Genomic DNA, 27,364 nt, shown 5'->3' with positions numbered 1-27,364 from the left:
GTGGCATGTGGGCGTTACTCTGTCGCCACTATTGTGTACAAAGGTACCTACTTGAGGCTCAAGTGAGACCAGTCATTTGATGTCAAGTGAAGCATAATTATCTTTTAAAAAAATACAAATATTACGCTATTTTTGACTGTAGAAATCATAGCCGCAATAAAAATAAGTCCAACGAAAGGATTAACTATCATCGGTAATCATAATTTTCCGATTTAAATACAATTAATAGTTCTTATGTGTTGTCAATATATACGTTAATTTTTAAATATAGGCAAACAATTTTTTATTAAATTTTAATAATTGGCATAAATTGAGGTTCCACCGATAAGGTTGAGTTGAGGTGTAGTAGTTGAAGAACCTCATCACATCATGCATTAGAGGAATTACGTCATAAAATTGTAAAAAAATAGATCGCAAAACCATGAATTCTGGGAATGTTTGCCATCATTGTAGCATAAAATGTAGGTACATCATACTATAAATTATCATAAGACTAACAAGATTATTCTTATATAAGATTATACTTTCGTATAGCTTCACTTTTTATTAATCATTCGTTAATGCTTGTTTTGGAAATTTTCTTTTCGCACGCGCAATATGTATGGAATTAGTAATGCTTATAAAATCCCATGTCATATTAGGCCCTGGGTTTATACAGAATAACGATGAATACTTATAAAAAAAAAACTATGTTTTATGCGTATATAGCTTCCCAGGTAAATATAATATTGGTATTGTAACATTCCGAGACTATTCGTGTACGCTATCTTGATTTTATTTGAATTAAGCTAAATATTATCCATCCTTTTAAATAAAACTATACCTAAGGAAAAATATTGGCTAATCATTATTTTAGCTTACGACGTACTTTATCGGTAATATACTTTATCAACCCTGTCTAGTTGTCACTAACTTATCGATATGTTTATTCATTTTCGTACAACACTAGGTATTTTGACAATAGTCAAATCTATGGTTATAGAGTTCCTATTACTTCAAGTTTTTATATGTTATTTTTCGCCATTTAAGAAAAAGTTCTGAGGTTGTCATAATCACTTTAAGAATATGAGGTTAGCTTAATTGTATCAAGTTCGAAATTGCTGTAAATAAATTTGTAGTTATGTCTTTTCGTGATTGTGAATTTAGGCCTATCATAAAGCCGGAATTAAGTGTGTGTATCAAATATTTAACAGATAAATGTGTGAGTTTGGCGACATCGGTTTTCATAGTAAAATGACATGATGCCACTTCTACAATTTTTTTCTCTTCTGTGACTTCTATGGTGTCAAAATTCAAAGCTCTTTATCATTGTTTCAAGATTCAGGTTGAAATCAAATTTTCATTTTTTTTTTTTGAATGATCATCGAATAATCAATAATTTTTACGACAGTCAAGTACAAGCGACGAACAAACGAATTAGCAAAAAAGTTGATATTGTCAGCCAACGAGATCATGCCTCTCGATAGAGTCAAAGAGGGTTAGAGTAATAGACGTGTTCTGTGTCAGTGGTAGCCTACCTCTACTTGACATGGTTCAACTGTGGTGACTTTTCCACAAAAGCCACAATTTAAAAAATAGAATAGAAAATAAGTGTCAAATCATCAAATGTCAATTTTTTTTAATTTCTAATTTTACTTAGTTTGTTATCTCTTTTTTTTTGTTTAGTGCTTAAAATTGTTAATAATACACAGTTTTTCTCATTAATTATATCATATAAAAACGGGTCAAGTCTATCATCTCAATATACATAGAGAAAGTGGAACGTGCACACACCAATACCCAAAACCAGTCGCGATAATGAAATATGTCGAATCGGAGTTATGGATGCACGTACAACAGAACCAAACGAAAGTAAATAGTTGATCGTGTGGTGTGATTGTATTATTTTGATAAAATGGCGCAGACAGTACGGCGACCAATTGCAGGGCGATATCCTTCGTGCTATATTCCTAGTAGATTAAAAGAGAGACGTGCTAAGGCTAGAGCATTGAGGTAATTATGTATATAATATCGAGATCATTGACACGAGATTGGTATGACCTCTTCATCAGCATGAAAAAATCAACTTGTAATTAATGGTTTGATAAATACTTAGTCTTAATTATTAATATAAATGTGGTCACACAAGTATAAACAATATTTTGAACTCTAGTAAGCAAGTTTGACAATAATTACAGAACTTACTTCTTACATCTGATAATTCTCATCTTTAGATCTAATAACTCTGATCTTTAGATCTGAATCTATTACCAACATCATCAAGATCAGGTAAACTATGACATCAGCTGCTATTTAGGGTTTTTTGTAATAATTTATTATTGATAAAAAAAAATAACCGTTTACAGCACATTAAAACAATGTGGAAATAAAATTTTTAATAGTGTTACATGCTCAAAAATGAGTTTTGTCAGTAGGCTAACTACTATAGATAGTACAAAATACAACAAATAGTTGAGTACTCTATAATACTAATTTCAACATGATATCTGTGTCTATTACTCTTATTAAGTTATTATGACTAATAGCTGATAGTTTCTCTTCTTGACCTTATTTATATAAAATGCTATTATTATTATTTGCACTTTTCAGATTAGAACAGAGGCGTAAGCCTGAGAAACCAGAGGACTTTGTTTGTTACTCAGATAGTGATAGTGAAGAAGAGACACCAACACAACAACACCGGATTCTTTGCACATCATATAACTTTGTAGACTATGTTCGTTCTCGAGAAATTCTTGCACCTGAGGTAAGTGCCATGCACATTTCATCCAATTCATTAACAAGTGGCCAGTAGTAATTTTTATACACATGGAATAGTTTAAACTTTATTAGTATGGGTACCAATTTTGCCAAAACACACTATTTTTGCAATACACAGAAAATAATGATATTATTGGCAAAAATTTAAAATATGACACTTGTGTGTTTTTAACTGGACAGTCCAGCTGTTGCTCATATCATAATCATGTTATGGAACTCTTCATTCCATTCTCTTCAATGTCTATCAGGTCTCGACCACAGTTTCACCACTCCTACAAATTGGCCTCTTGCTGCAGGAGTGCTATCATCATCTTGGGTCAATGTGGTGATATCTAAGAACTGTACCTGAAGAGTAACCAACTGGTCACTACTCGGTCATGCTCCAAGACAAAATATACTTCACATTATCTATAACTTTTTACAGGAACGCTCGGTGGACCCGTCATATGGGACGCGACACATGCTCACTCATGATCTGTTCCGTGAGACCCCAATCAGCCTTGGAAACATCAACAAAGTTTTCTGCTCACAATGGCTTTCTGACAGGCAGATCGTCTTTGGTACTAAGTGCAATAAGGTAACCTAAAATACCCACACACAATTCAGAATTGTAACAAAACATAAATCATAATCTGTTAAAGAATATATGTTATCATGGTGATCTATTAACCCCTTGCGTTAAGATGATCGGGAGCATTTAGAAATATGCATGCCTCATTCGATTTCTGGTTTTATGGAAGTATTATTTCCCTTTGAACTTATAATAGAATGAAGATAGATTCGATCATTCTATACAACACCTTATAAAAAAGTGTGTGGGAACATAATGTTTAGTGAAAAATGTGTAAGAGCTGTGATATTTTGATAGCTGCTCATAACCTCTATTTTTAAATTTATGCTTAAATTTAAAAATTAAAAGTTACTGTTACTGAAATTTATGTACTGGAAGCTAGTTTATTTGTTAAGAACAATTTAAATTTATTCATTCGGTTTGGAGACTTTTATTTGTTTCCATCTCATGATCCTACAAGACTGAGTTGCCCACATTAGAACCATTTTGTACCAAAAAAAAATGACATACTATGTGTATAAAATATTTAATAAAATTAAGGTGTTAAATGCATTTATACATAATTATTAAAAAACATGGTGGTAACTGGCACCAATATAATGCTTATTATTATAATTTTTAGTGATTATTTTTACTATATTATCTGGTTTAATGTCAAAAAATCTTAATATATATAAATTATGTGACACATTGTCTGTCCGCAATGGACTCCTAAACTAATGAACTTTAATGGGGATGACTTCATCAAGTGCAGGTTAGTCCAACTTGAGAGATAGGATAGTTTTTATATCAATCTGAGACCCATAATTATTTTTAATTCAAATATTTGTTTTGTATGGAAATATTTTTTATAAGAGAATTTATTGACACATGGTTTGACAGTTCTGCTGTGAAACAATTTCATTATAACAACAGGAAGTATATTTTACGATATAATTCTTGATGTTATGAAATATTATTGACAAATTCATAAAAAAACAGTATTTTATTTATTATGACGTACAGAACAATGTCTGTCGAGTCAGCTAGTAATTAAATAAGAAAGTGACAATGTAATTGTATATTGTAAGGTGTTTTAAGTATACCTTTACATTAACCAACTTGAATCTCCTATTATTAATTTATATTAGCACTTCTGAATCTAATTTAGTTATAATATTAATTATTAAAGATATACTTACTGAAATGTAACCAACAAAATATTTGCATGTCTTTTAATATGAAACATCTTGTATGTCAGGATTCAACAAAAATACGTAAAAAGTCGAAAACTATGAAAAATCGCAGTAACCGCCTCTCTTACCAAAAATCTCTTAGCAAACAAAATTACAGCAGATAAAATATTTATTGTTGATCTTACTTATTAATTGTATAACTTCACACTATTTTTGCATAGCCACTTGATTTGTGTTTGGTCTGACGTGTGGCTGGATAAAGTTCCAACTTGTCTCTCATCTGCTTCACCACACACTTTCTGTTTCAATCAACGGTGTAGTTACTTGTGTTGACCCGGCCTAATTTTTGGATGAATAGTTGGTAATTTTAAAATATCATATTGTATTTATTTGTTTTATTACTGATTACTTTATGATTTGTTCTAGTTAATGGTATATGACGTCCGGTCCCGTGCACTGGATTCTATACCGACGCTTCGACCGCGCACACCATGGCCCGGCGCCGACCACCAGACTGGCATACATGCGCTGCAGATTAACCCTTCTAAGTTTGTTATGTCACTATTATAACCTTAGAAATATTTGTGTGTTCTCATGAAGGCTTTCGAAGTAACAGAGTTACCATCAATAAACCCTATCATTCGGCTTACCCATATCTAAGATATCTACCTAGTCTTGCCATAAACACTAAAACAAAGAAAAAACAATTATATATTGCAAATAACATTTATTACTTTTACAGCATGTTAGTTTAATTCATAAATATAAAACAATTTAAAATATAAAAAGCTTATTCGAAGTGGTCTCCATTGGCTGCAATACTGTGCTTTAAATGTTGAGGTCAGTTATCAATACAAGCATGCACTCTTTCCATGGGAAAATTCTTCACTGTCAATCGTACTGATTGTTTTAGGGACTCCAAATTATTATATTATAGGGGCTTCAAGCTTCTTAGCTTCTCAAGAATGGTATCTATACACTACTTGTGCCCATGTTTTGATACCTTTTTCACAAAAGTATGGCTCAGTCACTCCTTCGTGCCCATGTTGCACTCTGTCGACTAATTGGGAAGCTTCCTTAGAGCTTTGAGCAAAAATACGGTCATTTTGTTAAAATTTTGCACAATTGTAAAAAATTCTCATCTGTAAATAAAATTTTTCTGTGACCTCCCTATGAGTACCGCTTCAGTAGTTGTTTCGATTTTACCACCCTATAAGTTATAGGTTATCATGGGCTACTATCCGCAACTCGACGACTACAGCGCGCCTTTTTTGCGTGGTGAGGTGGGCGGCTAATTATGCCAGCCCAGCTCCTTAAGGTAGTGTATCAAACCTGTGATGTCACCCGTGACCTCGGTTAGAGTCCTCGGTGACCCAAGGTGTTAAGCCCGGTATGTGGCCACACTCCTACTCTCTAGAATGATGTGTGCGGCTGTTTCTTCTGCCTCCATGCAGGCTCTGCACAGTGGACTGTCGGTGACACCTATATTAAACAGATGCTTGTTAAAAGACCCGTTAGTACATGAGTTATTTTACAAAACCTATGTCGTGGAAATATTACTAGCTTTCGAGAGAGATTTGGGTCTATTTGAAGTTCTTTTGCTTGTCTTCACCCACTCACTTCCATCGAGTGCTTATTATGTAGTTCCTTGGTGTGTTGACTTTTTTTTTTTTTTTTTTTTTTTTTTTTTTATGGAATAGGAGGACAAACGAGCGTACGGGTCACCTGGTGTTAAGTGATCACCGCCGCCCACACTCTCCTGCAACACCAGAGGAATCACAAGAGCGTTGCCGGCCTTTAAGGAAGGTGTACGCGCTTTTCTTGAAGGTACCCATGTCGTATCGTCCCGGAAACACCGCACAAGGAAGCTCATTCCACAGCTTCGTGGTACGAGGAAGAAAGCTCCTTGAAAACCGCACTGTGGAGGACCGCCACACATCCAGATGGTGGGGATGATATCGTAACTTGTGGCGTGTCGTGCGAAGGTGAAATTCGGCGGCAGGAACAGCTCTTCGGAACACTCCCCGTGATAAATGCGGTAGAAGACACACAATGAAGCGACATCTCTACGCAACGCCAAGTGATCCAGCCGTTCACAGAGTACTGGGTCCCCGACAATTCGAGCTGCTCTGCGTTGCACGCGGTCAAATGGATCGAGCTGATACTGGGGTGCGCCAGACCAGAGATGACAGCAATACTCCATGTGAGGCCGGACCTGCGCTTTGTAGAGCGCTAGAATGTGGGCCGGCTTGAAGTATTGCCGTGCTCTATTTATGACGCCCAGTTTCTTTGAAGCCAGTTTGGCTTTGCCCTCCAGATGGCCACGGAATTGGCAATTGCTCGAGATTTCGAGACCCAGTATTCCGATACTAGGCGATGCTTTAAGGGAAGTGTTCTCGAAGAGCGGTGATACGGCAAATGGGGTTTTTTTAGTGGTAAACGCGCAAACTTGAGTCTTCTGGGGGTTAAATTGGACAAGGTTCAACTTACCCCATTCCGCGACCTTCTCGAGAGAGGACTCGATAGAAGACACAAGTTTCACCCGGCACTGGTCGACGTTTTCCCGAGAGAGACCTGCATGGCCCGTGTATACGGCATCACCAGTGCTGTCGTCTGCATAGCAATGCATGTTGGCGGTGTCCAACATATCATTGATATGCAGAAGAAACAGCGTGGGAGATAGCACACAGCCTTGGGGCACTCCAGCGTTCACGGGCTTGGGATTCGAGCAATAACCGTCGATAACGACCTGTATGCTGCGCCCAGTGAGGAAGCTGGAGGTCCACTTGCATAAGCTCTCGGGAAGCCCAAATGATGGAAGTTTTGCGAGGAGCGCCTTGTGCCATACACGATCAAAGGCCTTCGCTATATCCAGACCAACTGCCAGGCCTTCCCCCTTGCTTTCAATAGCCGCCGCCCATCTGTGTGTTAGGTATACCAGAAGATCGCCAGTCGACCGACCATGGCGAAAGCCGTACTGCCGGTCGTTGATCAACTGGTGACCCTCAAGGTATACCAAGAGCTGGCGGTTAATTATGCTCTCCATAATTTTGGAGAGTAGGGAGGTAATAGCAATAGGCCTGTAGTTTGCCGGATCCGATCTGTCTCCTTTTTTTGGGATCGGATGGACAAGGGCTGACTTCCATGAATCAGGGACTACGCCTTTTGAATAAGAGTGCCGGAATAAACGCGTTAGCACCGGCGTCAACTCAGGGCAGGGGCACACGTTCTAAGCACGATTGGAGAAATGCCATCCGGCCCGCTCGACTTCCTGACGTCCAACGAAAACAGAGCTCGCCTAACAGTTTTCTGTCGGAACTGTACTTCAGGCATGGAGCTCTGACACCGCGGGATGGTCGGCGGTGTTTTTCCGTTGTCGTCAAGAGTCGAGTTGGAGGAAAAAAGAGTGCACAGGAGATCGGCTTTCTCTTTTGCCGTATGGGCCAGGGTGTCATTCCTCATGTGCAACGGCGGCATGGACGGCTGGTTGAAGTTACCAAGAGCAGCTTTCGACAACGACCAGAACTTGCGTGTTCCGGTCGGGTAACTGGAAAGCTGCTCGCCAATTTTGACGACGTGCTTCGATTTCGCACGGGCGATTTGCCGCTTAAAAAATCTGGAGGCACGGTTATATTTCCTCTTCAGAACTTTGCAGTTCGGATCCTTTGAGCCGAGCGCCGCAACCCAAGTTCGATACGCCTGTTTTTTGCAGTCAGATGCTGCTTTAACTGACGCATCGAACCAGGGCTGTGATCTGCCACCGATCGGTACTACAGAGCTTGGTATAAAAATATCCATGCCCTGCAGTATCACATCGGCTACTGCAACGGCGCAGGCACTAGGATCATCTGAAAGGAAACAAACCCCGCCCCAAGGGTAGGATGCAAAAAAGGAACGCATCCTATCCCAATCTGCTGACTTGTAGTGCCAAACGCGGCGGGTCGCTGGTGGTCTGCGACGTTGGCGTCGGATAGGCACTACACTCCTGACCAGGCAATGGTCGGACGTTCCGAGAGGGGCGTCGACAGAGACCTGGTAACCATCGGGATGTGTAGTCAGCGGAAGATCTAATAAGGACGGCATGTGGCTATCCACATCCGGGAGCCGCGTCGGCGACTCAACCAATTGGGACAGACCATACGCCAATGCAAAATTATGCACAGATCGCCCTGCGTAGTCTGTGGTACGTGATCCAAGCCATTCGGCATTGTGCCCGTTGAAATCACCCAAGACTACGATTTCAGCGGAGGGGATCTGAGCAAGCACGTCATCAAATGCCGCTTGAACGCAGCCCATGAGGTGATCCGTTTCTGCGTTACCACTATGGGACCTGTAGACACACGCATAGATGCGGACGCGGTCCTCTAAATCTACGCGGAGCCAGAGAGTAGACAGGCCCCTACCCTCAAAATTGCCGAGACGGCGACAGCAGATATCCTCCCTAACGTACACACATACCCCGGCATGAGGCATGAAATTATGCTCAATTTTGTACCCGGGGTACGTTAAATATGACGTATCGCTAGGTCGAGATATCTGCGTCTCCGTAAGGAAACACAAGGCCGGCTGCGCCGTCTCAAGGTGGTGGTGGACGGCGTTTAAGTTGGAGTGAATTCCCCGGATGTTACAAAAGTCCACATTAAGCGTGGAGCGGGGTGCCGTGGTGTTGCTGCCCTGTTTGTCCTGTGACATACGCGGTACTGTGCCCTCCCCAGAATACGAGGGGCAGCCCGAGCGCGAATGCTCGGGGAGGGATTCTCCGGCTCTACAAGAGCCGGTACCCTCCTGGGGTATATTATTTTTTAGGACCGCTCTCATATTTTGTTGGGGGGGGGGGGGGGAAGGACGGGGGGGAATGGCCTCCGGTCCTCGTCACTAACCTATGCGAAACATAGCGGCACTAGGCCGCTACTTCACGCCGGTATTCTGTGCGAGTGTGGTAAGTAACCCGGACGAGTCTGGCCCGATTGTGCTGACGTCATAAGGCAGCAGCGTGACTCTCCCACTTTCAAAAAGCCCGTAGTCGCCTCTTACGACACCCTTGGACCTGGGACTACCCTATTCTTTTTACGCCCCGAGGCAGCACAGGGCAAAAACGGCAGACGTATGACCGTTGCAGGCCAGCTAGACGGGAGAAGGATAGTTGGTTCTGGTCCTTTTGCTGTCATGCTGAGCCCCTCCTGGACAATTCATCAGCAGCATCGTTCCCTCGTAAGTTAGTTACTTGGTTGTTGTTGTTGGTTGGTTTACCACCCTATTCATTTTTAAATTATCAGTTAAAAAATGACCAGTATGTCTCATATAGGCTGCAAGTCCTAAGTCATCTTTTAAAATAACTGACATGGTTCTAAGTGCTCTCTTCATCTCCTGAGATAAAACATTTTGCTTTCAGACAGGATTTCATCGAATTCTTTCCCTTACTGCTTTGACCACCTTTTTCGTACGAACACTACGTGGACGGCCAGATCTTTTTCTGTCACAAGCAGAGGAGGTCTCATAGTAGTAAGAATTCTAAAGGAATCAATTTTGAGAAAATAAATGCCTTTTATGCCTTTTTATACCTATTAATAGCCCGGTACACAAATATTTTACTAATACCAAGCGTATGGAGAGTTTTAAAAATTGCATTTGGCTCCATACCTACTTTGTGTAATACAATCACAGCGATTCGGTTCTCTTTATTACCCCACTCCATTTTAATATCGCAAAATATTGTACAATGCAATGGCGCCAAAATGAGAAAACTCAATGAACAATCATATAAAAAAGACAGATTCCAAATTCAAATGTAATATTTTGTTTATTTTTAATTGTAACAGTATTTATGGCTGGACTGAGTATGATTCTGTGGAATACATTTCCTTGTGATGTGTTTTTTTCAAAACGATTCCACACAGTTAACTCCAAAAAAGCGCGTACACCTAAATAAAAAGCTGGCAACGCCCGTCATGATTATCAACCACCAGGTGGCCATTGACTCGTTTGTCCTTTTATTCTAAATGAAGAATGTGTTTTTAAAGTTGAATGAAATAATAAAAGTAATGTTTTTTTTTTCAATGTAGAACAATGCTCGCGACGGGAGCGCGGAACTCGTGCGAGCTGGCTATCTACCGCCTGCCTACGCTGGACCCCGTCTGTGTCGGGGAATCACATAAAGACTGGGTAACTAATTATTATATTGTGCCTATAATTCCTTGTTTAATCTAATACTTTATTTATTTGTTTTTTTCTTCTAATATATAAAATTCTCGTTTCACGGTGTGCGGGACCGAACTCCTCCGAAACGGCTTGACCGATTCTCATGAAATTTTGAGTGCATATTGGATAGGTCTGAGAATCGGACAGCATCTATTTTTCAAATTTGTTTGATTATGAGTCAGCATAAAAAAAAAACATACAACTTCAAATTTTCACCCATCTACGATCAACAGTTACTTTTGTATCGCGATTTTAATATCGGCAATACAAAGTTTGCTGGGTCAGCTAGTAACTTTATATAATATATTTATTTGTTGTTTGATATATTTTGTAATTAATGGCATATTTCGTTTATGCATACTTAATGTTTTGTGCAATCGAGCTTCCCAATCGTGCAGAATTGCCCTGCCTGCAGTTCCACTGGTGTTTCGACGTGGACAAACGCTGATATTTAGCTGTTATATGCGAGCATAAACTTGTCTTGTCATATTACTTGTCTAGAACACCTCGAATGTTTTGTAGGCTTCGAGACTGGAATCGCATTTAAGTTTAAGCTATTCGGGAATTCATCAGTGTTTCAAACCGCGCTATTGTATACGGACTATTATATACGGACCTTACTTTACAAATCGGTTGTGTATTTTTATATTTCAAAGGTATTATTTCAATATAATTTAGGTTTTTCATTGGGCTTTTGTATATTATGCAATTGCATTTGGAATAGTGTGTTGTGTTGAAGTTTATTATTATACACTTAATGCTGATTGGTGGTTCCATGTCCATTCAAATCAAATCAAAATTCACTTTGTTCACGCAGGTCAAGGAAATGACACTTATGAATATCAAAAAAATATTTTTCTTATTGAATCTACCTCTACTTTGTAAAGGGTTGAGCTAATGAGAAGAAGTAGCAAGAAACTCATTGCCACTCAAAAAAAATTTGAAAAACAACAAAATTTTATGAACGATGCGGGACTCGAACCCTCGACCTCCGGCTTTCCGTACCGGTGCTCTAACCAACTGAGCTAACCGTTCGAGTGTCGTATCGTTATAAAATCTTGTATGCTTTGTTCCACTCTCAGGTTGTGGCTTCATCTACAGCATCTACTTTACAGTTGATAACCTGCTCAACCCCAATATTTTGATATTAGGAAATTGACTTGAGATGTCGCTCTTGTAATTCATTGCCACTCCTTTATATCAAGATTTACATTTCAATCGATTTACAAATCATTTAAATTAGAATATAATATGTTAAATGATGCAACAAACATACTTGTGGCTATTGGCATTGTCCATCAAGCAATGGATACTGCTTGGTGGAACATGGTTCAAGACTATTGTAAGGGCTCATCGGATCATTTCTCATACTTAATATTATGGTGAAAGATAAAAGATGATATGACTTCGTGCATACTGCATAGCAAACATTCAAACATTTTCAATGGTTCTAGCTTGATCAGAGCCAAAGTAGCTTTACATAAAACTTTCAAATCCCATTAACCATAGTTTCTCAACCTTATTTTGCTCACCGCCCACTTTGAGAATATGTTTTTTTCTAGAGTATTTTCGTGTATTTTTTTGCCTTTTTAGACTGTATTTTTTAATCTACTCACGCCCCATCTGCGCCATCTCAATGCCCCCTAATTTTCTCTGGGTCTTCTACTGCCCCCCCGAAAGTCTCAAACGCCCACAAGGGGGCGTTATCGCCCACGTTGAGAACCTATGCATGATTAATCCCTTCTGAAGTTCTTGTAGAGATAGAATTATCTTAATCCATTGCAAAAGAGATTTTTTTATTTTTTTTTTACTATACATTTTTGGAAAACTTAGAGATAGGTTAAAAAATCAGTTACATACATAATTACAGAAGGACAATTAAAAGTTTTCACAGATAGGATAGGTCATATTTTGACCGATGTCTTTTATAAAATGTCCTAAACACATTTTAATTATACAAAATGCAATGTTCTAAAGGGACAAGTTTTTCATTTCAGATACTAGACATGTGCTGGCTGGATGACGAGTTCCTGGTGACGGGGTCCCGTGACTCCACCCTGGCGCTGTGGCACGTGGCCGACGAGGCCGCACCCCCGCGTGCTACGCCCCATCACGACCACATAGCGCCCACCGCCACGCGGGACTGTCGCACCGGTACCGTACTGTGTTACCAGACAGTGTATAAGTGATGGCTGCACGTGACTACTGAAGGATCGATCCACTCCAGAATATGTCTCTAACGGCCGTTCCCAATATTCAATCTATCTCTTACTTAATATAAAAATCGTAACTATTGTTGACTTTTCTGTCCCAATAAACTTATCGACGTATAGCTTACCAGCGATTGAAGTTTGTATGGAAATTGCAATTCACGCGTCCCAATATAAGGCGATAAGAATGACTTATCGGGTATATTGGGACAGCTTCAGATTATCATTAGATGGTAGTAATTTATCTCTATCTGTAGATAGTATATTGGGAACGGCCGTTAGGGGTTGCACTTTAGTTTAATATAAGCTTATCACTTATACTTTTGTCTAGGACACATTCGACAGCACAAAAATTCTAAAACTCTCTTTAAGAGAATCATTCAATTGTCAGAGGTCAATTCGCTATACTGACAAACGTCCATTAGGTGTCTTTGTTGATAAAGACAAAGAAATTATTATTTGAATTCGAACTAGGCTCAATTTGGGGGTTTTCGAGCATGCATTACTTTGCGACCGTTTTAAGCTAACACTGCAGTAATACTTAAATAATAAGCAATTTATAGTTTTATTGCACACAAACTTCAGCTAGCGAGAAGTAAGCTATTACTATTCCTCGGGTTTCTTAAAATTGGCAGTGGTAACGCCAGTTGTCCAAATAACACACAACCGTTTCCTTAACCCCTTACACCTTTATCCTAGCAACTTAGCCGGTACAAGTTAAGAATAAACCGCGAGCCGCGACATCTATGGTCGTATGGCGTAACACACATTCCGTCAAGTAACCGCACGCGAAGGTTGAGCTCCCGCAACATTTAAGTATAAATCCAGGAAATCCTCGTATTCCTGTTGATTTGCCGCCGTGAGATCGTAGTGATTTCTTCGTTAAGTGTCTCGCGATATATATATTGTGATTCGCCAGCACACTCAGGCGAATATAGAAGAACCCAGGATCTTGCAGAAGAGGTGAGTACCGGCTATTCCCTTTACTTCAATGATTCCTATTCTGTTCACCTGAGTACCCCATTTTTATTAATACAGTCCACTTTAAATTCCCTGGCGCAACCAGGCAGGATAACATCAAACGTGTGGCAACAGGCTTTCGTTCATTTCGTTACCAGTGCCAGCCGTGTCTGTAAGCTTGCAAAATAGGAAAAAAAATAAGAAACACATGCTGTTTTCGAAGTGAATATTTTCCTTAGTTTTTTAATTTTGCGGGTCATTATAGTTTTTGCGATGTCTATAGTGCTTGGTTGATACGTTTTTGCATTTATTTAGTGAAGAATATAATTAAATATCTAAAAAACAAGGTGGTCGCATACTCATACATGGATTTTGTAGATATTTTATTTTGCGGCCGGGTGGTCGGTTAACTGACATCTTGAGTCATAAATAATTTGTCTTTTTACTTACACTTAATACAATTAAAGTCTTGATTTACGAATATATTATTAATATCGTGGCGTGATGAGAGCACTACTGTTAGTTTGCGGCCGCCAAATAAAGGCATAAATGGCATTTATTTTCTCAAAATTGATTCCTTTAGAATTCTTTTTGATGTCATTTCTAATAACAACTAGACTAGACAACTACTACCGCTACTGGCGACTGACTATTTTGGCGAGACAACACGTCCTGAGGATGCCTCGTGTAGAGGTGAAACACGTGTCGAATTGTTTAAAGACAAATATTGGCGGAATTAACACTAAAGAAAACACAAATCATTTGTATAATGGATTTCCGCAAAGTAACGCCTACATCAATAAAAAAATATATGTTACGTGCACATAAAGTAAAATATGATGTTTAATAAACATATGCTATCTGTTTTATTTTACAAAGTGTGCTGTTCCGCTAATCGGTCGCAAACTAGCGAAATGACCCTATGTGCTGTTTTCGAAGTGAAAATGTGAGTAAAATTGAAAGTTGTGAGCGTTGGACCCACAATCAAAGATATGTAATAAACCTAGATGTTCCTCGGTTATCAATGTGTATAGTTATACCGTAACTCATCAGTACAGTTACTGTGATGTGTTGTTCAGGTCAGAAGGTTCGCGCGGTGACCTTCAACAAGAAGTGGCGGGAGATCGCAGCGCTCACTCTCAACGGCTACATCCACGTGTTCAGCGCGGAGACCTTCCGCCAGACGCTTTCCAGAAAGCTACCCTCGTGCCAGGACCTCGTGTGTCTCGCCACGCAGGTAGCCCATCACATCAGATATCTTGTCAAGCCTTTTGATTATGGAACTGTAGGACAGAGGGGTTTACGAGACAGCTTAAGTGCTCACCACCAACCAAACTCTCTTGTATTATCAAATCAAATCAAAATCAGTTTATTCACGTAGGTCACGGAAATGACACTTATGAATATCAAAAAAAAAAAATTTTCTTATTGAATCTACCGCTACTTCGTAAAAGGTTCAGCTAATGAGAAGAAGTAGCTAGAAACTCATTGCCACTCTTGTATATCACGATTTACATTTAAGTATATCTATTTACAAATCACAATATAATATGTAAAATGATGCAACAGACTGAGTACAGTACTATTGAGTACAGTAGCTGCATCATCCACATACACCATAAATAAATAAAGGTATTCTGTGAGCATTTTATAAGCGATTATAAATAAATTAATAAATATGTATAATATCCATACATATATATATATATATACATATTACCTATTATATTATTCCAAAATGTAGCGCCTTTATAAATATAGCCTTTCTAAAAATAAGTGACAGCTAGTTCTGGCCAGGTTTTTTCTAGGTGAATAAAAAATTTAGAATTTGTAATTGCTAATCCCTTAAATGGCTTTAGTTACGAATATGAGAGAACTATATGTTCGCATTTTGCTTCATGTTGAAAAGATCGTTCTTATAAAAATTCCGTGTAACAAATTTATTACTGGGCAAATGAGACTTAACATCTTATGTCTCAAGGTGACGAGCGCAATTATAGTGCCGCTCAGAATTTTTGATTTTTCAAGGAACCTGAGCGGCACTGCATTGTAATGGGCATTATGCCAGCTAGATTATGGGTACCACAACGTCGCCTATTTCTGCCGTGAAGCAGTAATGCGTAAGCATTACAGTGTTTCGGTCTGAAGGGCGCCATAGCTAGTGAAATTACTGGGCAAATGAGACTTAACATCTTATGTCTCAAGGTGATGAACGCAGTTGTATGTTTGTTTGTTTTTTGGGGTTTCAAGAATCCTGATCAATTACCTTCAATTGAACGCCTTGGTCGTCTTGTCCTATTTCCATTAAAAAAAAAAACAAGACTACAGTAGTCGGTTAGTCAGATGTGGCTGCACTGCTGCTAAAGTCTGGGTGACTCCAGCTGTGCTTGTGTCTTGTGTAGGAGAGCGGTCTGTACGCGATCGGCTGCAAGTCGTACACACTGCTGTTGGACTGTCGCACGCTGCAGTCCGTCAAGAAGATCACCTCTCGCTACAACGGCTGCGGGATCCGCTCTGCCAGCTTCCGCGGAGACATGCTCACCATCGGCACGGGGCTCGGTCAGTTACTCCGACGACCTATTGCATTGATAAACAATCATTATGTCACTTCAAATTTAAATATTTTTATTCAAAATAGGATTTAAAATCACTTATTGAACGTTAAAAACTACCACCCATTCAAAAGAGACTGCCTCAGACCTGAGAAGAATGGGCGCAAGAAACTCAGCGGGCTTTTTTTTTAATATAAAATATGAATTACAATGTGATGTCTTACAATAAACATTTATAATTAAAGAGCCTGAGGGTGTTCGCTGTAATCCCAGTCCGTGGTGTCATTAAGAAAATCGTTTATGCTATAGTAACCTTTCCCACACAAACGTTTTTTAACAATTCTTTTAAGTTTCGTGTTTCTTTTAAAATGTGTTACATTTGTTATGTACATTTTCTGGGATCATATTGTAGAAGCATACATCGCCCAACAAAAGACTTACTAACTCGACCCAACGGAGTAGTAGGCATAACAAGTTTATGTTTGTTCCTCGTGTTAACATTATGAATGTCACAGTTTCTAGAAAATTCTTCAATGTGCTTATTAACATACAGAACATTATCAAAAATGTATTGAGAAGGAACAGTTTGTTTATTTCTTTAAATTTTTCTCTTAATGATTCTTTAGGACCTAGGTTATAAATAGCGCGAATAGCCCTCTTCTGCAGCACAAAGATGGTATTAAATTGCCTTACTTCTGGTGCTATATAGGGTGTTTTTTTGAGAAGGGCTGTAATGACCAAGTCGAAAACTACGAGACTTAAAGACGAAACGCGGAACCGACGAGTGAAGTAGTAAAAGGAGTAATGCCCTCGATTATAAGAAACCAGTAACTGCATATTTAGTTTTTTAAAATATCTTCCTTCACCCGAATGATTTTTCAAAAAAATTACATCCTGTATTATTGGACTAATGGACGCTGTTCCTGATAAGGATCAATCTTTGCAAAGAGATTTATTACTAAAAATGAAAGCAAATCTTCATCAAAGGCCGGCAACGCTCTTGTGATTGCTCTGGTGTTGCAAGAGAATGTGGGCGGCGGTGATCACTTAACACCAGGTGACCCGTACGCTCGTTTGTCCTCCTATTCCATAAAAAAAAATAGAAATAAATTACAAACTGCTTTTCGTATCTCACTATCACCTAATTATAAGTTGCTCAAAATGGTTTCCGTTGACTCCAATGAATAAGTTAATACGCCTCTCTAATGACCTCAGCGCATTTGATACCATGACAGAATTTATGCTCGATAGAATATCAACAAAAAAGTAAGATTCATCATAACTTCATTCATAACAACATCACCGCCCTTCTCAAAAAACCATCCTGTATAATGAAATCGCCGTTTTATTGTAATAGGTACCTCGAATGACACAGAACCTTCATGGTTTGAGATTTTTGAGTGAAACTTTTTCCACATGGTACCTATGTAGTTCTTCTTTTAAAAGATCTGCAATTTCATACAATAATTCTAATTGTATGTTAGGGGTTAAAGTTTAATCCCTATTGTTGAATATGTTTTTAATAATCAACAATCAATAAGCAGAGATTCCAACCCGAAATCGTACTTAATTTCTAGCAGAAATGAAAATTGGATTAAGCCATGTCAAAGTCAATACCTACTTCAAGACACCATCATTTTGTTTTGATCTATAGTCCACTATAAAAGAAACTTTAGATAAGTAATGCTGTCAGTAATGTCTATGTGTATACCACTGACCTGTATAAATACCACTGGAAAAGCAAATTTTTTGTGCCTATTTGAAGCGCACCTCGCGAGCGTCCAGAAAAATAATTTTGACGTATAATATAAATGGCCGCGAAGAAACGTACAATACTCTGAAGTATTTTTGCATTTTGAAATAATTTCGTTCGTTTTCCGTGTTATTCAAGAATCAACGTAATAAAGTACACCATTTTTTTGTAAATAGTTTCCCACCATCTATCGATGTTTTCTGAGGTTGTCATAACTAGTTTTAGTACCGCAGACTCTCGCTATATGGCCAAAATATTGCTATTGATTGTGTTATCATATAACATAGCACTGAGTCTTTAAGTTATCTACTCGCAAATACAAGAGTATAAATTTTTTCATTGGTAAATTATATGAACGAAAAATTTCCTGTTTGTTTTGGTCCTTCGAGACTGAATGAAGCCGTCGTTAGTATAAGTAGATTGCAAATACTCAAATAATATTAATTGCTGTACCTCTAGCACTGAGTCTTGACAGTGTAGTGCAAATAAAAGATTATAATTTTTTGCATTGGTGAATCATATGCGTGAAAAGTTTACTTTGTTTTTTTTGGTCCTTCGAGACTGAATGAACCCGTCAGCAGTATAAGTAGATCGCAGATAGTCAAATACTATTAATTGCTCTACCGCTCATAGCCACTGGGATTCTAGAGTGATTATTAGATCACTAATAAGAATATGTAAATTATAGGTCTACTGATGTTCTACGACATTCGAGCGGGCAAGTATCTTGAGAGCAACATCCATTCGTCCAAGACGGTCACACTTCGAGCCTCCAGGGGCTATGTGGTGAGTTCCATCTAATCTTTATTTTCCGCAGAGATGTGATAAAATTTCAAGTAGTTACTTCATTGAAGAATCATGCTTCTTTTTTATTTTATATTTCTTGGAGACATCCCATTCTAAACATTATGCTATAGGTACACACTTTCACTAAAAGTATAAAAGATAGAGAATTTAAAAACAATCAATGATGTGTTGGACGCCTCAAACATGCCTTATTATGCGGTTGATAGTACTGGACATGTCGTATACACGGGCCATGCAGGTCTCTTGGGAAATCATAAACCGTGAAACTTGTGTCATATATGGAGTCCTCTCTCGAGAAGGTCGTGGAATGAAGGCGAATGTGGAAATATTAATTTTAGCCAATTTTACCCCCAGAGGACTGAAGTTTGCAGGTTTATCATTAAAAAAACCATTTGTCGTATCATCGCTCTTCAACAACATTTTCCTTACTGCCTTGGCTAGTATTTTAATACTGGGTCTCGAAATTTAGAGTGATTACCAATTCCGCGGTCATAGGCAAAGCCAATTGACTCATAAACAGAGCATGGCAATACTTAAAGCCGGCCCACATTCTAGCGCTTTACAAAGCGCAGGTCCGGCCACATACAGAGTATTGCTGTCATCTCTGGTCTGGCGCACCCCAGTATCAGCTGGAACCATTTTGTTGCAACGCCCTGTGCTCGATTTGTCTGGATCCAGATCTCTGTGGACGGCTAGATCATTTGGCTTTTGGCGTAGAGATGTTGTTTCATTGTGTGTCTTTTACCACATTTATCACGGGGAGTGTTGCGAAGAGCTGTTTGTCGTGATTCCTGCCTCCGAATTTTAGCTTTGCACGACACCTCACTTTTTACGATATCATCCCCACCATCTTGATGTCTGGCTATTGCTGTTGTCGTTTAATGTGTATAATATGTAATTAAATAAGTGCATGTGATAATCATTTGGTACTACAAGTTTGTTTAGTAACCAAGTCGCATGTAACGCAATTTAATTAAATAAATAAAATTTGAAAACAAAATTTTATGAACGATGCGGGGCTTGAACCCATGTGAGTGCTCTCCCAACTGAGCTAACCGTTCGAGTGACGTATCATCATAAAATCTTTTATGCTTTGTTTAACTCTCAGTCAATTTTATTTGTGTACTAGCTGACCCAGCAAACGTTGTATTGCCGATATTAAAATCGCGATACAAAAGTAACTGTTGATCGTAGATAGGTGAAAATTTGAAGTTGTATGTATTTTTTAATGCTGACTCATAATCAAATTTTTTAAAAAATTGTCAAAATAATTAAAAAAAATCGTTTGGACCACCCTTAACTTTTAGGGGGATGAAAAATTGATGTTGTCCGATTCTCAGACCTACCCAATATGCACTCAAAATTTCATGAGAATCGGTGAAGCCGTTTCGGAGGAGTTCAAAGTTTAACACCATGACACGAGAATTTTATGTATTAGATTAATCCTAGAAGAGAGGTTTTTCACTTTAAAAAAACATAACAAATTGTATGATATGTAATTAAGTAAACGAGTTTCTGATTGTTTGGGTGCGCAGTTCCCAGACGAGGAGGCGGAGGGGTTCAACCAGGTGAAGTACGTGCCTGCCATCTACACACACTGCTACGACGACAGCGGCACTCGCATCTTCACCGCCGGCGGCCCACTGCCCGCGCCTCTCGTCGGAAACTACGCCGGCATCTGGCAGTGACGGCCGTCACCCGTACGTCGGGGAAATAAATAGCAGGAAGAGAAATGGCGCTCGAAACAATACCATTAAAATAATATAACCCTGATTCCTGCCGCCGAATTCTACCTGTCCCTTGAGCAGGGTTTTGAATAGTTACATACAATTTGATTGGAGGGGACCCGGACGGTTCTAATTATACGAGTTCATTCGGGTCATTATATAAAAACAAAATGGCGCTGAAAAAAGGGACGTGAAGTGAGGTACAAATAATTATAATATTGACGTGGCATAACGAAAAACAATGGACTGTATTCAAGCGAACACGGGGTGTTAGAAGTAATCGAATCCAAATGTAGTAAAAAATTTGTTAAAATCGGAATGTATTTAATTTGGTTTCTTGTGAACTTTTTTATTTTATTCATTTTTTTTATTCATCGCGGGATTGTCTTATAATTGGACTTAGTTTGTGAAAAACGTTCCAATCCATTTGTGGCTTGTGGATGGTTGTATCACCTAAGGATTTTTTGTTTAAAGTATAATAAATATTAGTGCATTCCATACATGTGGGTTGGGCTACTTAGTCATGATGTCATTTAAAGACTGACAGTAGGGCTGCCATTTTTTGTCAGTCCGTTAATATAATAATAATATTGACACACTTTTCACACAAATTATCTTGCCCCAAATTAAGGATATATAGCCTGTGTTATGGGTTACAAGACAACGATATATTTAATACAATATACTTTCTTATACATATAAATCACGTGACCAGTTTTGTTCTTAACTCAATTTCGACTTGATTGTGGTTTGCAACGGTTTTCTGGAATTACGTCAAATTGCTCTCGACTGCAGTTGTCTTGTTAAGTGGTATTCAATGCCACTACTACCTACCTCGTATACTCGGCTCGCTTTATGGTGAGAAGCCGCGGCCTTTCCAAATGTTAACATTACTGTTCCAACTAGTATATAAATTTATAAGTACCCTCATTATTAATATGACCAGATCAGTGAGAAAAATGACGGACGTGTTTTAATTGATAATTATTAAGTGAGGCTGTGTGCAATTTAATATAAGACGAGAACATTTATGAGGGCAAATGAATCCCCCTCTCACATTTAGCATGCACACAAACCGTGTGTGTCACTCTATAACTCCATTACAAAAGCGTTTAAGTTTAATATTACATATCGGGAGGTACATTTGTAATGTCATCAATATCGGACGCCCTATTGTAACAATAATTGTAGCGGTTGATTATTGTTAATGAAACCGCCGTTAAAATAAAGTGTATGAGTAGATATTTTTAACCGACTTCAAAAAGGAGGAGGTTATCAATTCGATCGGTATATTTTTTATGTATGTACACCGATGACTCTAAGATTATGATCCGATTAACGTAATTCTTTTGTTTGGTGCAAAATAAGTACCATTTGGACCCATAAAAATTTTACATAGTTTGGCCCAGTAGTTTTCATTTTATGAACAGTTATATGGAAAATTTCGTCTACGTGGATGACATAATTGTTTTCTGTGTACTGCTTTTTTTGGAGTTTTAATTCGGGTTGATTATATATTATTGTTAACTGACACTAAATCGTAAAAAATAAAATGTAAACTACGTTTAAAAAAACCGACTTCAAAAACTGAAAAGAGTCAAATAACTAAAAATTTATTTAATACACCTCTTATGCAAACCTTTACCTTTAATATTAATTAAAATACTATTATTTGTATGTGCTACATGTTGATAGCTTTGAAGTCGGTGCCAAGCCAAATGTAATAAAGGTACCTACACTCGCCACGCGTAACTTTGAGCGGCATAGCTTCGTCTAGAACAAAACAACCCAAGCGGACAGACATGCGTGGCGAGACAACCTAAATAATTACAGTAAGTAAACTGTTTATAATAGTAAGTTTTATTTTGTTTCGAGCTTGGCACTGACTTAAAACCTATCAATAGGTAGTACATATAAATAATAGTATTTTATTAATATTAAAGGTAAAGGTTTGCATAAGAGGTGTATTAAATTAAATTTTTAGTTATTTGATTCTTTTCAGTTTTTGAAGTCGGTTTTTTTAAACGTAGTTTCGTAAAGAGGACAAAACATTTCTCTATAATCGGTGTTAATTCCTTGAATACCGTAAAATATCATGTGAGTATTGAAAGGCACTGCTTGATTCCAATATTCTGCGCGAACATTGAGATTGACTTCAAATATTTATTGGAAGTATCTTCAAGATTAATGAAGGTATTGTGTTATGGGAAATGATTTTGTTAAATAATCAGGTTTAACAAATTTACACGTCGAAACCGTTTGTTAATTTTAATCGTTACAGCCATATCACAGATACCTTGAATTAGATTTAAATATATTTTAACGTATATTTTACATAATTTAATTCACAGTACACTAGCATTTGTATGTTTTATTAAACTTAATATAGCCTCATTAGCCGCCATCCCCCATTTTACATATATTTTGTATCTAACCGGAGACTATAAACAGAAGAAAATCTACAAAAAAAAATATGCTACAATATACTAAGCGTATAGAACATCTCTAATGACGATACAAGATGGAAAAGGAATCTATTGTTACTGTATTACCGATATTGATGTACAAGTCGTAAACAGTCAGCCACGACCTTGATACTAGCACCTTAGTATTTTGAATATTTAACAACTAGCAAATGCACACATTGACATCGGGCTGTCAGGACGTCTATATGTTAGTATATTGTAACCCCCTTATTCATAATAGTCTGCTAACTTAAAGCATTGCTAATTCACACTCTGTCTTCTTCTATTGACCTAAGTCAGAATGAGAAAAAACACTTCTTAGCGGCTGATTAAATTTAGCGGACCATTATGAATAAGGGGGTAAGTCTTTGCCTAAGACTAACGTTATAGCTTCGGTATGACGAAACGATAAACCTCATTATTAGGGGTTAAAGTATGAAATTGCCGATTTGTACTGAAAAATTTGAATTCGTTTTTTTTTTTAATGTAACATATTTATTTAATAAAAATTATTACTATCATTATCTATACATTGCTGCCATGTAATAGAACTGTGGTGATCTAGATTCGACAAACTTTGTGAAAGCATTTTTCCTGCCTCATGAGAAGAAAACTTTATTACGTATAAAATTGTGCAAATCATGAAAAAAAATGGTAGTCCGTTGGAGCTAGGTCTGGCGAATGGTTTCTAATTGCAGTTCCTGTAGAGTTCAAACGGTTTCTCGTGCTGTGTGAGGTCTCGCGTTATCATGGAGCCATAACGGTGAAGATCGATTCATGAGTCAGGGCTGTTTCACTGCTAGTTTTGCTATCGTTGTCCGGAGTTGGCACAGCAGACATCTGCCGTTATTGCTTGACCATATCGGAGAAATCTATAGTGAATAACACCATGCTGAGACCACCAAAGAGCTACCACTACCTTTTTTTTGGTAAGCTTTGCTTTAGGATACTTGCGGCGTTTGATCTGGGGTCAGCCATCGCTTAAGATTATCATAAAGAAAACAAGGCAACACAAGTTTTAAAACGCGTTTCTTTCTGCAGACCAGTCAAATCATGAGGCATCCATTTTTTGATTTTATTGATATTGCCGCAACATGGTTTACCGCTTATTCCTGGGTAGTTTGGATCGGATCGGTTTCGATCATGTCTTTCAATTCATCGTTATTCACCTATGTGGGCGGTCTGCCACGTGGTTCGTGCTTCAAATCAAAGTTTCCACCACGAAAGCGTTTAAACCAAAATCGCACGGTGCGTTCATTATCAGTCCCCTCTCCAAACGCAACATTGATATTACACGTCGGAACTCGTATTCAAAAATCACTAGAATTTTCGAAATATCCATCTTTCTTGTCAAAGCTAATCTTGTCAATAAAAAAGAACTGAAAGTAGATAATCGCTGCATATTTTGCAAAAGAAGAACTACATACCTTAAAGTTCCACTCAAAAATCTCAAACCATGAAGGTTCTATGTCAATTGGAATTACCTATTACAATAAAACGGCAATTTCATAGTTTAACCCCTGTATTATCTACGGTAAGTAGTTCTTGTAATTAATTAAAGTCTTAAAATGTGATCCAACCCTTGCTGGGCTTTTAAAATATTAGTTAAATTTAGTTGTACATTGTGTAAATAAGTGAACGTCACTCGGCCGATTGTCATACATTTGTAGAATGAACTGCTAGTTGTCATGCATCGTCTGCGTCAAGGCATTACTGTATTATTATAGATGTAAATACGTTTGAGTTGTAGTGTGTTTGTGATGTGAACTGCAAAAAGGGTGTAAATACTACGAAATGAGAGACGGGACTGCCTGAGTAAAAATTGAAATTTAGTTAAGTATGAAACGTGCAGTGATTTAAAAAAGTTTGAAATATTATCCGGCTAAGCGAACGAAGCGATTTGAAAGCGACCAGTTGCATAACTGCCATTTTCAAAAACCTATCTATCCTAAGTTTAACTTACAAGAGGTAGACAAATCTATCCTTTTACGCTTACATTTCAATAAACTATCGACAGATAGCATTGGACTATATTGTACATAACTATGGATACATAAGATCTTGTCATTAAACGGTGATAGCAATGTATCCGTTACTAGAGATACGTTATTGAAAACGCGTGCACTGAGTACAAGACAACGCCATGGGACACTGATACGAATTGTGAAATATATGACTTAGTTGGCTCTCTACCATATACTAACTAGGATGCCACAGGCCGTACCGCTTTTCTGCGGCGTATATTTGAGCGTAAACTAAGTCTGTGTACAAAAACAATACAAAATTAATCCAAACAAAAACAAAAAAAGAATCTTTTGTAATTTGGCGCCATATTTAAACATGAGGAATTAGCGCCTTATTTAGGCAATCATGTTTGTTTTTTATTATAATAATTGAATCGAGTTGAAATTCAAAAGTCAGTCTGGACAATACCTAGTAAATTTTGAAAGCTCATAAGTTCAAAAATTTTTGAACTCATCACTCGAATTTTTATCGTTTGTCTAACAGCAAGAGACTATCTAGACGTTTTAGTTATAATATATACCTTAGATAACTCTTTAATATTATTTAGTGGATTTGTACAAAATATATGTATAATTAATTATAAACACAAAACAAATAGTACCTACTTATCTGAATTCAAATGACCCTTGGTCTATGTGATGGTGCGGTTCTGGCGTCATGTACGAGCAGGCTACCTTTAGGCCCGGTTTCACCACAGCGGAGAGCTTAGCTTCGAAGAGGAGAGATGTCTAATATTTCTTTGATTTTGTGGCGCCAGCGAGCAATCGGCCCGGCAGAGCGGAGCTGTCTGTGGTTCGGCTCTTGCGCCCCTCTTCCCGCGTCTCTCACACCGGAAAGCGTCAGTTATTCGATTGACTCATCTTGAATGCAAAAGGCGTTCCTTACGTATTTTTAACAGACTTTTGTTGTTTTGCAAAGTATTTTAACTCAAAAAAGAGGAAACTCCGAAAACATTCTTATAGAATTGCATTAACTCTTGTATACATGATACAGTCGGTAATAAATTTGATTATTTTTTCACTTTTAGCGTTTGCTGTTATTGAAGTCGGATTTTTTTTATATTTTGATGGATGGAGGATGACGAACATGTTTCCGTCGATAGTTTAAATATTGAAGAATTAATTAACTTCTACTTCCCCTTCCTCAAGCAAATAAAAATATAACTTTAGATTTCGAGCTCTCACAGCTATCTCTCCGCTACTCATCTCCTCTCCGCTTTGGTGGAAACCGGGCCTTATTCTTTAAAAAAATTGTTTCGACTAATCTCAGGAAACAACCACCGGGGGCTCAAGTAATGTTTAGTATTAATACGAGAATACTGTATCTAAATATTTATAAATTAAATAACCAACTTATGAAGAGGTTGTCCATTGCAATTTGTATGTAAAGACTTTTAATCAGAGGCATTTTAAAATTTCTATTTCTAAAAAATGGTAAATATATGATTTTCTACATTTTGTGTTTAATTCATGGAATATTGCGGTACATAAGGTTATCTGTCACAGAAAATAAATCTGTGGCCTGGTGCTAAAAGGGCCAAAGTACGTTTTTGTATGAAACGAGATTGTAATGCCAGTTTATTGTAAAAGTATGGTATTTTTTTGTGCTCAAAAGGGCGTTAGTGTATTAAAAATCTTTCAAAAGTAAAAAAGGCCAATGTAGTGTGCGCTTTCATACAGTTAAGTAAAAAGAAAGATAAAAGGACTGCAGTATACTGAAGCCGCTAAGAAAATAATGATTATTGACATTGGCCCTATTAGCACCAGGCCACAGAAATATAGGTGCTGTTATTAGTGTATGTACACACGCGACAGTAGCTTCGGTCATACTCTCGCAACACCAGCGGAATGGCAGGAGTGGCAGCGTCGTTTTAGATAGGTGGATTCACGAGCAGGTCTGTCTCACTCCCCGTGTAGGTATAAAATCGTCAGTACGTACGGCGGCCTCTACAGAGTAGGCCAGCCAGTAGTGACTCACGAACGAGCAGTGACGCGAGAGCTTTTTTGTCACCTTCTTCACAGATCCGAACGATGTTTTAAAAATGGAGAAACATAAATAGAGCAAAGCATATTAAAGGTCATTGTGATCCAAATTTAAATTTTTTAAGCTTCCTACAGACGTTGAAACAATCTAATCTAAAGTGATTATTATTATAATGAAA

At 37.9% G+C, this 27,364-nt stretch overlaps 1 protein-coding gene across 1 annotated transcript; it reads left to right on the top strand.

Annotated features, from left to right (window-relative positions):
- The first annotated feature begins 1,621 nt into the window (after nucleotides 1-1,621).
- On the top strand, nucleotides 1,622-24,536 carry LOC126968652 (DDB1- and CUL4-associated factor 12 homolog). The gene is made up of 10 exons (XM_050813678.1): nucleotides 1,622-1,992; nucleotides 2,590-2,746; nucleotides 3,185-3,337; nucleotides 4,933-5,054; nucleotides 10,569-10,668; nucleotides 12,702-12,858; nucleotides 14,954-15,111; nucleotides 16,277-16,433; nucleotides 18,868-18,965; nucleotides 20,522-24,536. The coding sequence occupies exons 1-10, from the start codon at nucleotides 1,895-1,897 to the stop codon at nucleotides 20,672-20,674; spliced, it is 1,353 nt and encodes a 450-aa protein (XP_050669635.1). The 5' UTR covers nucleotides 1,622-1,894; the 3' UTR covers nucleotides 20,675-24,536.
- The last annotated feature ends 2,828 nt before the right edge of the window (nucleotides 24,537-27,364 follow it).

Source organism: Leptidea sinapis, chromosome 16, assembly GCF_905404315.1.
Source record: "Leptidea sinapis chromosome 16, ilLepSina1.1, whole genome shotgun sequence".
NCBI lineage: Eukaryota > Metazoa > Arthropoda > Insecta > Lepidoptera > Pieridae > Leptidea > Leptidea sinapis.
Note: the sequence above shows the minus strand (reverse complement) of the source record. Positions and strands in the feature narration are given on the sequence as shown.

Excerpts from the sequence above, each read along its gene's own strand:
- LOC126968652 (XM_050813678.1), top strand. The coding sequence starts at position 1,895 with ATGGCGCAGACAGTACGGCGACCAATTGCAGGGCGATATCCTTCGTGC. Across the intron at positions 5,055-10,568 it reads CTGCAGATTAACCCTTCTAA|AACAATGCTCGCGACGGGAG; the intron begins GTTTGTTATGTC and ends TTTTCAATGTAG. Across the intron at positions 12,859-14,953 it reads CACGCGGGACTGTCGCACCG|GTCAGAAGGTTCGCGCGGTG; the intron begins GTACCGTACTGT and ends TGTGTTGTTCAG.